Genomic DNA, 12,901 nt, shown 5'->3' on the forward strand with positions numbered 1-12,901 from the left:
AGTCAAGATTACAATAGTAACCAAGGGGCCCTGAAGTTCGATGGCTGGCCATTGTTTTTGAATAGTATTGTTTCGTAGGATAGAGAAAGAGGGCGAGAGTAACGACAGCTTCGCGTGTCCAGGAAGATGTTGCGAATGCTAATGCTTCTGGATGTGCAATGGGGTTTCGATACAAAGACGTAACGCAAGAAATATGTGAATCTTCGCGGCAGCATTGATGATGGACGCTCTCCCTCGCGACTGATAACAAAACGAATGGCTCTCAACGATGTGCGGCTTGTGTAATGAAAAAATAATCCTGAGGTCGTTGAAACTGATCCTATTCAGACAACTTTAACAAAAATATTTCGTAGTAATTTTTGTGGTAGTAGAAACAAAATATTTTTCATTAGGAAATGAATTAAATGATTCTTCGATACAGTGAATTTGCTTACCTTGAAAGTAGCTTTTCGTTCGGAGGTAGCTCACGCTGAGTCTGAGGATGCTGAGCCGATCCAGCTTGCTCAGGATGTTCTGCTCGAACGGTAACAGCGATGCCAGCGTGTCCAGTTCGGCGTTCAATCGTTCCCGATGTCGCTTGCTGGGGTTCGACTTCGTTACGCCATCCTTTTGGGGTGGTTTTAGGCTGCAACAGAAAAAAGAATCGTTAGACTGACAAGAGAAGAATGATCTACCATTCGACAATCACAAATTTCTATATTTATTCTCATGAAAGTACTCTCAATTGATTGGCGAGACTCCACCGATGAAAATGAGTACAAATACGACCATATTCGGAGTATCTAAAATTGCATGTTAATCAAATTTTGTCTAATTTTGAGTAAATAAAAGTAGTCCGAATGGGGTCGTGTTTGTACTCATTTCCATTGGCAAGGCCCCGCGAATTCATTGGTAACATGTTCATTAAGATATTTAATTACTATACAATGTGAACCTTGTAAACTATATTAAATTTTCTAAAGACCACAGTTGATTATTCAGATTAACACTGCGGGGTACAAGGTGACCCTGTTGAATCCACCACTAGGGTTGACTATACTTTGCACTTTTGGAGATAAGAGTACAACGCGAAGCAACAATGCGTGCCACTCAGGCTTAATTAGCCGAAACAAGGTAATCGTTTCAGCCCTGCGGTGTTCGCGTTCGACTGGTTTCAGGAATTCCTCGGCGAAGGCATCGTCGGCCACATTCGAGGCTCGAACAACAGGCGGCCTGCGATCGAACGATCTCGATAATTAAAGGCGACCAGTGTCGGAGAGTTGATTGACACGCAGGGAAACCTTGCGGACCGATATGCCCACTCAACAGCCGGGATTCCTCGCATAAGTATAGTTATTACAACGTATTTCTCCTCCTCCATGTTCTCGTAACCCTACTTTCCTTATTTCTCCTTAGTTTCCTCTGTAAACTCGTCCTTTTGTTCATTCTCACTTTATCGTTCCTCGCTTTTTATCGACGGAGCATAAAACCCAGGAATTGTTTGATAATTATGACAAGCGAAAACTAACGACTACGAGTGCGCGGTGACCCTATGCGTCCGCCATTGGCGTAACCCTCCGAAAATTCGACCCATCAGAGATCTCGAAAACATTTTCGATACTTCAAAACTTTTAATGCCTTCGTTTTAGAATTTCTTAACTTGGAAATAGAAAATATTTTAGAATGGTATGTTTCTAAAAAAAAAATAACGACCATTGGCGTTGACGTACCTTTTCATGAAGGTAATCTACTTAACTAACCAACCTCGATAACTTGAAAATTTGAACGTTACGTAGGTGTAACAAATTTTTTCCAATATAGTTGATACCGATATTGAAGAGGTTTGCGACGCCACTGGCTGGCGAAATAAATATGCAAAATCAAACGTTACGAATCGGCCTCGGACTGTTTGTTTAATTGAAGCGCTCGCCGTGGGAATGGGACCCCATATGGGACCGGTGCGGAACTCCCCGTCAAAGACACCGCGCCGCGGCCACTCGCAGCCCTATACTTAGCAATAATTATTATTCTTACGCGTATAAATACATATATATTTAACAACCGTGGCCAGCTACCCTGGCAATCTCGCACAACGAGATGAACGCGTTGGGACCGTGCAGGACCAGTTCTTATCTCTGCTCTGGGAACAGTGTTGTTCGACTAACTGAATGAAACTAAACGTTTGTCACTGGTGATTCTGAAAAAAATAGAAGTTAGCCTAAGCTCTACAGCGAGTGACAGGGATGGAATGTAGACCATTCGATAATCGAAGGGAAATAGGACTTCGATATATATAGTAAATCCTGTTTAAGAGATGTGAAACCCTATCTAATGGTAGATGGATTTGCTTTATAATTACAGGTGTCGGCAGTTCGTCCTCTTAACAGCCTAGGCGTGTGAAGCAATTCTTCAAATGTCTAATAGATGTTATTAAGCCTCACCTATTGAGATGTTAATGAGTCGAGTCTCGTTAAATCGGACGAAAATCTAGATTAGATTGATCACACATCTGAAAATCAGTATCATGGCTCGATTAAATCGGCTAACGAATTCAACCGGGAAGCAATTCGCATCTAACAGTCAATTTTTAACGTCCAAAGCGCGGAATTCCAAACAAAACGCGTTGGAAAGGCCTGGAAAAAAGGGACACGCATGGAAAAAAGACGGAAAGAGAGAAAAACAACGTCTGGCCTTAATTAAAATGCTTAGGGGTTAGAAAGCGTGATGAATGAGATTGCTGCCCGTGCACGTCCCGCCACGACTGCGCGGCAGCACCGAGAAGAACTCTATTAATTATTGGATGACACCGAATCCATTATCCGGGGACGAGGAACGACGGACGTCCTCGAGGAATAGTCTCATTCAGATACCATTAGGACCTCGGCCCGACCTTTTGTTCTTCCTCCTCGTCGCGCGTTCCTCGTGTGGCAGCGTGCAAAACACAGTTAATTATTGGGACGAGGACGAGAGAAAGGAGTGCCACGTGGGCCGTGCCAGGCCGCTGTTATGGTTCTAGTTTTTAAATTCGCCGACCGTCAGGTTTCAACCAGGGCACGTCAACTTCTACTTCAACCTCCTCAGGATCTTATTCCTTTTTTCCAATCGTTCTCAGTTGTATCAGGCAAGCTCGTGAGAACCAATGGCGCCACTGACAAACGTCACGTGTTTTTGGAAGACAGTGTGATCAAAGATACGGAATTTTTGTCAATTTAATGCAGAAGACATTGAGATCTCCCTTTTACTAGAAGATAGAATTCTTCCTTCTTCGTATAAGAATGTTTAGTTTGATATCTATCGTTAAAATGAAAAAAGACATTTAGGTGTTCCGTTTCTGACTCGAGGATCAACGAATTATCGGATGACTGTGTCGCGATGACTGTACCACGATGACGGACAGATAGCAAAATTATAGATTTCGCGGAACAATGTCCCAGAGAACCAATGAATGGGACATGCGTTTACGTAACTGACTTTTGTTCTCTCCCATCGTGGGAAGAAAGCAACGCGCACCGTGCACTTTACGCGGCAGAGGACTGCATTTCAATGCACTCTGAAACTGCAAGTTCGCCGGGAATCGTTGGAGAATGAAACCAATGCGACAATGCCGTAATTATAATGCAATTGTTGTTTTCTTTTTTTTTTTTTTGTTCTGCAACCGCACACTACGTTTCCCGAGGTGCACGTTTCAATCGCTCAGATTCAAAATAGCGCCAGGACTCGAATCTCATCTTCAATAGTCTCGAGACAAAATTCGAACTTTGTAGAAATTTTCACGAGATTTAACTTGGCAGCCAACGCGTTAAAAGTCAGAGCCAACATGAGGAGTGGATCCACAGATTTTTCTAATAACATTAATAACATTTAGTATTAAAACGAGCATTCGAAAGTTACGAATAAAGATAGCAATTTTCCCACCGAGCTTCGATTACTCACCACAGATCACTATGACGATACTAGTGGCGCCACAATGACGTTTCCCTGTAGCGCCACCAGTCACACTGCTCGTCGAGCGCCGAGACGCCATGTTGGCCAGCCTAATAGCAAGCAAAAGAACTAATTGGAGTACTCGATCAAAAAATTTGCCACACGGCACTCACTTTAAATGGAGGCGTGTACGTGGAAGGGGGCACATTAATAGATTTTAATGATACAAATGAATCGCAGGCGAGGCACGATTCCGGCTTGGCCAGGTGATAACGTGTCAAGTCGTTCGACCCCTCTGAACCGTCTACATCAGCCTGCTAATATTAGACCAGTTGCGTAGATGCGTGTCGGTTCCACGGACCGTAACACGGTTACGCACTCGAAATGTGCGCGCATACTTCAACCGCTGTTTAATGGCCGGCCACGTTATCGCGATCGTTACCCCAAGGCTCCCGCGCCAATTTTCCGACCCCGACCGGCAACGCGAAGCCTGCTTTCGACCCTATTTTCTTGGACAGGGACAGCGATTTAGCGGAGACAACTTCTGAGGTCTCGGCGCAAGGGGTAGGTTCAATAACTTGCGGATACAAGTTAATTCCAATACTTGGCATTCCAGTCCATGGAGCTAAGACGTTACTTAGAAATCACTACTACGTTTTGAACGATCTTCGGAATACCCCTCAAAAGGTGGAAAGGTGGTGGAACGAAATGGTACCAATGTAATTCAATAAATACATCTACAGTGAGATTCGTTAGAACTTAACAGGACTTAACGAACACGATGCTCTGGAACATCGCTATTTATGCACCGGAACCCGAATACCCAGAACCCCATCGATTCCAAATTCCTAAGTAAAAGACATTAATAATTTACGAGGAACAAACACAAGCTTCAGACCTGATTGGAATTAAATAACACGAGTCAAAGGTGGCGCGATCGCACGGTCGGAAGCTCTTTCAGCACGCCATCCTCGAATCCATCAGCCCTCTAAATCCCAGTCAAGGTTGCCCGGGTTCGCGTTAACCCCCTACCATGTCTCCTCGGCGTCGTTTCCCGACGAACGCAAAACAACTAAGATGTCCCTTTCAAATCGATGCGGGGAAACTATATCGAAGACAAATTCAATCTAACGTTACTTTCCCATTTGGAACCTAGAAGGTGTCCACCATATAGACACCTTAGCTAAAATGATCACTTATACTTTTATAAACTCCTTAATAATTGTTCTCTTTAGCCAATTTTCCTTATCTTTACCACAGAATCGTACAAAGGGTGAACAAGGTCTTTGAAAACACAAATACCCAGAGTCGGCCAGGGCTGCAGAGGGTTAAGGACCGAGGAGAGGTTGGCAGTCTACGAAGTCTACCTAGTCCGAGAGGAGGTACCGTTTTCCCCAATGGCTCGCCATTTTGCTCCACGCGTCCCCGAAACTCCGCATCCCTTGAGTGGATGCAACCCTCCGAGAGGACGTGAACACCGTTTGCGTATCCGTTTCGTCCCTTCCCGTGTCCTTTAATGGCCTGTCGCGACGAGCTCGTGGCTTCGTTGACGTCCTACGCGAGAGAGGTGAGGAGGGAGTTGGGAACGGAACAGAGAGACGCGCAGGCGCCACGAAGGGTGGGTCCACTATGGATTTTCGAGGGTAGATACGCTCTACCAGTGGAGTTCCGGGGTGGCAGACAGCATGGGGTAGCAATGGAAGCTCCCACTGCAGAAGGGATGCTAGGACGCTTCCTGGGAGGGAGGCAGCGGGGTGATATACACACCTAGCCGCCGGGGGGTGAGCAACACTGCCTCGGAATGCCTACCATCGACCTTGAACCGTACTCCAGGCCTCTAAGGATCGTTGCTTTCTTTAGCTGCCCGAGGATTAAGGGGTTGGACTTTTTACAGGGGCTGATTCACGGAAAGAGGCGCGATTCGTTGAGGGTTGCGACTGAAATGGCAGTTTTGGGGAGAGCTCAGGGATTGCTTTCGACTGGTGGATCTCACGATTTCAGTATCGTAGGAGCATGATAATTGAGAATTGAGGTTGTGTCGATAATGACAATCTAGTATTTGTATATTTTCGTCAATACTCGGTATTAGAAATATATGCCGGTCGCGAATGTGTTAATTGAAAAAAAGAAATTCTTATATAAAGACCTAACCAGATAATGGCTTGACTAACGACGCTGTTGATAGGAATTATTATTGTAACACTATCCTTCGGCTGAGGAACCGTTTCGAATAGATCATTAATCCACTCTGAAACAGAGAGAAATAAATTCATCAGGCTCTCTCCTGTGGGTCCAATAAATCAGGAAATGTAAAATTAGCTGTCTCCAATAATTCATCGGGCGATGTCGTCGCCCGGTTGCGAGGCAACATTTCAACGACGTTTATTAATTACGTATCGCGTTGTCGGTTTTCCATTCGCCGTCCACTCGACGCCAAAGACACCGAAGACTGATTTTATCGAATCAGATCTCGCGAAGCGATAAGTAGGTATCGGTCACGTGGCCGAGGAATTACGACTCGCCGCTCCATGGGTAATGATTCAGCTGGGCGGTAGCTGTCCCTGATAATTGCATTTTAATGGAAAAGTGAAAATTTCGTTTCACGTCCGCCGGAAGCTCCTTGGCTCCGAAGCAGGCCTTTTTTTTTCGTTAATTACGAGGGTGGATCTGGAAGCTCGTCGAAAAAGTCGATGGGCCCTCTTTGCTTGCGTGAAAGTAGGGTCTACTTTCGTGAAAGGATGCTCGGGATTTCTTAAGTCCTCGACACATTTTATTTCGAGGGAAATTTTCTTACGTTCTTGGCCTTACGGGAATTTTTAATAGGAATTGTGGCTTCCCTGGTATCTGGCAGGTCTGAAATTCACCTGGAACACTTGGCTCACCGGATCTATATGTTCTACGAGGTTATCAGAGACGTCATTGCCCGAGGAATTTTACATCCCTGTTTCAGCAGAAAAGTATCAAATTAGAGGATCGCAATCAGGTTCCCTGAATCGAGCGAAACTCTGGCCAACTTAAAAGTGTCTGAAAGAGTCCCGAAGAATGGAATGGGAAGAAGAGCTTGCAGACGTCCTATATTCCCATTGAGAAGCGAAGGAAGAGGCAACCTGACGGCCAGCTTACCAGCTGCATTTGCATTTTTGTTGTCGAGAAGCTCTTTGACTGAGACCACTAATTCTGGTGTCGACCAGCATATGGTCGATTATTCGCCACAGGATGTCGAAAGTTGCTCCGGCCGCCATCGGTGCGCTCTTTCTGGTCGCCACTTACGAAATTCGACGTTGACAGACGAATGCACTTCCGCTCGTTTCGGGCCGAGGCGAATTTTGTTGCGTGCCGAGACGCTCGGCCAGCGCGGAAATTTCTCTGTATCGTTGAAAAGAATCTCCAGAAGAGCAAACACAGAGGGAAGACTGGACGAGCCGAAGGATAAAGGACGTTGCACCAGTACGCTCTAGAAATGAGATCAATAGAAGAAAATTGGTTCCCGAGGAAGTGATCTAACCCAGACTTGACTGCAATATTAATGGTCGATTGACAAGATGTTTAACCCTTTGCAGTCGGAGCCATTTCGTTACAGAATGTGTAAACAGCTATCATGTCGTATCACGTAATGTAACTTATAAAGCACCTAATTTCGTGTAATGATACTTGAGCTTATATGAATCATGAATGAAACCAAGGTGATCTCAAAGTGTCCTGAGAGATATCCTCCGGGTCCCTAGGTGCTCCTCTCCCAAATAAAACCATCGAAAAGTCCTGTGTCTGATCCAGGAAGTCCTAATGTTCTTCATTTTAAAAATACTTGATGACCAACAACCATATCAGGATCCTCAAAAATGTATACCGCGCATCGATTCATCAAATCAATCTATAATCAATCTATGAGACACTTGCATGTGTCTTCCACTTGGTTGTAGCAAAAAGTGGAAAGAAGTGATCGTCTCGCGAGGTTGATCAGCCGGCGAGCGCTGTTTAGCCGACAAATCGCATGCGCGAGAAAAAGCTGGACTGTTCTCGCGCGTCTGTCCGATACACGGCCGTAATTAATCCGGGAACGATCGCCATAATTAATTCGCGACGGCGATGAAGGAAACGGCGTTCGCGACGCTCTGGTTGAACGCCGGCTCGCGCGCGTGTAATGTTAACCGACGGTGACTGGGCCGTTTGTTAACGCGCTAAACGCACGCGGGAGAACGATTCTTTCTGCTCCCGTTAGCATCGCCGATTCAGGACCGTTAGCGGCGCGATTTCGCCGTGAAAAATCCCGCCGCGCGGGGAACACACGCTATGAAACGCTGGAGCCTGTGGGGGGGAACAGATGAGCTAATAGTTCGCTGATGAATGAGCCGTTGGAAAGTTTCATGAAAGATTTGGATGGGACTTGACAAACGGATTTAAAATTGTTCGAATAACAAGGTTACCCTTGACATGTTTTACTAGCGTTGTTGGCGTGTCAGGGTTGTCAGGACTTGTCACGTCAACGCACACATATATATATACAGTGGGTGTAGAAAGTATTCGTACACCGATCAATTTCCAAAAAAACTATGTGAAATTCTAATTTAGTAACTTTTTTTTTATAAACAATGATATTCTACATATTCTTGGAAATCTCTGGAATAGATACAGTACGAAAAGATTAGGCATTTTGTATAAGTGAGAAATCAACAAGAAAAAACAATAAATCGATAGAAATACAGAAGCAATAATTATTCGTACAAGTGTTAAATTTTTAAAATTTCATTTAAAAAAAAATGAAATTTACATTAATTTATAAATAATTAATACTTCGTGGGATTTACTTTTGATTTTATAATTACTGAAACTCTTCTAGGCATTAAATTAACTATCATAAATGTCGATGTTATTCGGGGTAGGATCTTCTTTCATTCCTTTATTAGAGCATTTTTTAAGTCTTCTTTACTGGAAATTTAATGTTTTCTAATTCCCACGAAGCAATAAACTGATGTGCTTATGTTACAAATTCTACTGTAAATTGTTCGTCATAAGAACCGTGCGAATACTTATTGCTTCTATATTTCTACCTATTTTTCGTATTTTCTTGTTAATTTAGCAAATTATATAACAAATTATATAAACTAAGTAATTGTTGTTTGAACTATATTCTAGAGATTTCCGAGAATGTGTAGAATATCATTGATTATAAAAAAAAAAGAGTTAATAAACTACAATTTTACACAAAAGTTTTTTGGGAAATTGATCGATGTACGAATACATTCTACACCCACTGTACACCCCTGCTCAGAGGTACGTGGACAATTCCTTAATAGAAATAAACATTTAATAAAAGTTGCGAATCTATGAATATTAATTATATAATTTTTATTAAACATTCATCCTGAACGATCCCATAATTCCACTATAAACGTTGTGATATATTCTACTATGTTAATGTACTAACTAGAGCCTACAGCCTAGAGTCTATAATCTAGATCGTACTACCTAGAGTATTCCGCCTAGAGGTTAGGTCTAATTAGATTTTGCATGTACTTTCATCTAAAATCTCCGAGTAGCTCTCCACCTATTCATTCTGAAATTGTTCGAGTGTTACGTAAACGTGACCGCCAAGAGTTCAAGACCCCGGTGTAGTCCTTTTAGGAAAACACGAGGAAGTAGCGTTCCGACGTAATTATTCCACCATTTTAGGTTGGCTGCCGTAATCGTGCGTTCGAACGCGCAACCAATTCCGTGCGTGGCTATGTAGAGCGCGTAACTAGCGTGACAAACGGAATTATTATGCGAGGACGAACACCTCGTCGAGATGCTCTACCACTGCCGGAACTAATTGAGTGTACGAACTGAAACAGTATTTCTAAGGATTATTCCGTCTAGCGGGGAGAACTGGGCCCCGTGAAATTTTATTTCGTGAAATTCCCGTAGGATCAATTGTTCGGACGCTGAGGAAGCCACATACGGGATCCTCCTAGCGCCGCCATCGTTTACATTACAAGCTTGAAGACGCTTAGAGATGATGTTCATGCTAAAGTACGTTTCCACGTGAGAGAGAACGGTTCTTTACAGGCCTCTTCCGTGAAACGTGTTGCCTTCGAGAAGCTACCGCAATTACTTAGCTAACTCTGATTTAAGTCACGTTCCCGCGTGCATCGATCATTCCCAGTTTTTGTCTAGCAAACCTTGCCTTAGGTGAACAGTGTTTAGATAAAGTAACAGTAGTAAAAAAACCTTTGTTTACGTTGGCTATTCTAGGATCCTCGAATGAATCACCGTTGTATGTCTCCTCGACAAATCGTCAGGTCTCCAGTTCCAAATTTTCAAAGACGAAGTGTGATCCAGACAAAGGCCTCGCCCTGCAGAAAGAATTTCTTCCAGCTCGTGAATGGAAATAGAAGCATGTCCCAGCGTCCGGCAGTGTTTCCTGCGTTCCCCACGGAATTCGAGAGGCTTGCCCTAACAAGCTCCAAGCATGTCCGGCGCAATTTTAATTCCAGAAAAGCCCGATCGACACGACGACTATAAACAATTTAATTAACCACGGAACGTCGAAGGCGTTCGCAGCGTACGCGCGGCGGGCAGTGCATAAATCAAAGCTCCTTTATTTGTCCGGTTCGACTATTAATGAACCACGGGGCCACGGCTCGGGGTTCAACCGTCGAAGACGACTAAATTAAATGAACATCTAAATCGTCGAATCCCGAGGACCACAAATCTCCTGGCTGCCGAAAACGCAACGGGTGCAAAACTCGAGGGCTCCGACAACTACCAGGGGCCTAACTCCGGACCGCGCCGCTATAAATTCTCCGTTGAATTCGAAATTCGCCGCGCAGCTCGGCGCGATCACGCGAGAGGAGGTAATGTCGATGTCCGGACTGATCGCTGGAGGATCTCGCGTCTGCGTGGGACGCCCGGAGATTTCGATGCGTGGAGATTTCTAAACGGAATCGCGATCTGATCTGCGGCCATCTTCGAACCTGCTGGAACGCCACGAACGCTGCCACTTCGGTCCCTTGTGTTCCTCGACGAATATTATTTCCCTAGACTGGTTTCGTGCCATATTTTCCACTGTCAGTCACCGATGACTGACGCGGCCTAAACGAAAATTTGTTTTACAGACTTAACACTGTTTCCCTATCAAACCTAATGACAAAGGGTAGAGAAATTCGCGTGTTCCTCGAGTAGATGATCTCCAATAATATAACCATTCCCAGCCCTTTGAGCGGTTTCTAGGTACACCGTCAATTTCCAGGGATAATTTAAGATTCGCAAAAATCTCGACGTTCGTTTCCGCGGACATGTACCATCCGACTGCTCATTTATTAGCACCCCGTGTACGCGTTACGCGGCCGAAGGGTTGCTATCGCCGCGAATCCGTGTCGGTGTTCGCGGCGCTGCGCGGCGAGATGCTCGATAGGGATCAGAAGGAGAGAATAACGTCGCCAGCAGCCACCGTAAACAAAGCCTGAAGGCGTGGGACGTCGGAACGGAAGGCCTCACGGATCTTCGTTAATTGCGCGGATTGAGCGGCGATCCCTTCGCTGTGATATCTTCGATTTTCTGCAATAACCGGCTACCTAGGCCCCAGACAACATAAATTCGCCACGAACGCTTCGCGGAACGTCCACCAGGGACGGGCACCATTTTTGAAAACGAACGAAAGAAGTCTGTTTGCTCTTTTCAATAATAAAAGGTAGGATTAGTACATCAGAGGATGGAATACTGAAAGTGAATTTATTTTAGGAGTTTTTAAACCCTAAAATGTGGACCCTAACGCCTAACAAATGGAAGGTATCGCAACCTAACCTCAATGTGTCTACATTCAAGCCTCTATTTAACATCGCTAGATTGCGATGAATATAGACTCTCATTAGGAGTAGTAATTCCTAGTGGAAAAAGGGAGGCCACACTAGAGTAACCGTGAAAAATTCGCAAATAATTCTTTACTTTCGCTATTAACTTCAGGGCAAAGTCGAGTCTTAGGTAAAAAGCTGTCGGGCTTCAGCGTAAGCCTCGCGGAACTTCCGCTCCTCTTAATTGCATCAAAGGCTTATTAGGCGCCGCGCAATGGAGGCATGCAAATGCGCCCACTAACGTGTCTTAATACGTACATCTTGTACTTATGCATATCGACATGCACAATGGCGTCCATTCTAATGAGATGCAAGTGGCTTTGCGGCGCCTGCAGCGAAATGAACCTGTGGTTTTCAAAAATGGCTACCGTTCTAAAGAAGGAATGCAACATTTTGTGAAAAAAAAGAAAATAAAGCTAAAGCGTAGAGGTACTGGTACTCAAAACAATCATTAACATCGTTTCACTGGATTATCCTGACGTCCTCCGTAACGACTACCCTCTCCAAAGTCAATTCTCAAGGTGCCATTAAGGAATGATGAGTTATTAAAGTGTTGTCCAACCGCGTCCCATCGATCGCTTTTAACGGATCAACGTTTAAGAGCACAGGATCATCAAAGAAGGCCGGGGGACTCGAGCGTTAAATCACGAATTAATTGCTACAAGACGATAATTAGTCGTTTCGGAACGATTGCATCTTATTTGCTGGGAATTGCCGCGCGGTGCCATTAAACCATCCCGAATGAGAAACGTCCGTTTTTAATCGGTCCGACGCTGTGTTGAGGCGGTCCAAGTCGCTCGGCGAGCCTCGATTCGCGGCTTTATTCGGTCGTTCTATTGGTACCGGCTACTTACCGGTCATTTCTACACGAAATCGAGGCGTAAGGAGCCCGGGTTACGGCGTTTTGATGAAACGTAAATAGCTGAAGTGGATGACTTTACGGACTGGTCGGATGGCCGATAAACGTTGCTCGAGGATCGCCGATCGTTTATGGTCCCTTCTATTGCCGAAGAGCTGATTTCAATGCCTATGTGTGATTTGAATATTTTACCAACTGTTTTCAGTGGTCGTAGATTCTGGAGGGTCGGGGCTATTAACTCTCCATGCGTGTGTTTGGCAGCATCTGCATCACTGGCTAGCGTATGAGAGTCGTCAGGACTTGCAAGGTC

General features: G+C 44.7%; 1 protein-coding gene across 1 annotated transcript in view; it reads right to left on the bottom strand.

Annotated features, from left to right (window-relative positions):
* Nucleotides 1–12,901, bottom strand: part of LOC128880558 (circadian locomoter output cycles protein kaput) — a 134,287-nt gene that overhangs the window by 85,023 nt on the left and 36,363 nt on the right. The window contains exon 2 of the mRNA XM_054130805.1: nucleotides 435–625. Within this exon, the coding sequence (XP_053986780.1) occupies nucleotides 435–625 (191 nt within the window). The remainder of the gene's footprint in view (nucleotides 1–434; nucleotides 626–12,901) is intronic.

This window comes from Hylaeus volcanicus, chromosome 7 (assembly GCF_026283585.1).
Source record: "Hylaeus volcanicus isolate JK05 chromosome 7, UHH_iyHylVolc1.0_haploid, whole genome shotgun sequence".
Taxonomy (NCBI): domain Eukaryota; kingdom Metazoa; phylum Arthropoda; class Insecta; order Hymenoptera; family Colletidae; genus Hylaeus; species Hylaeus volcanicus.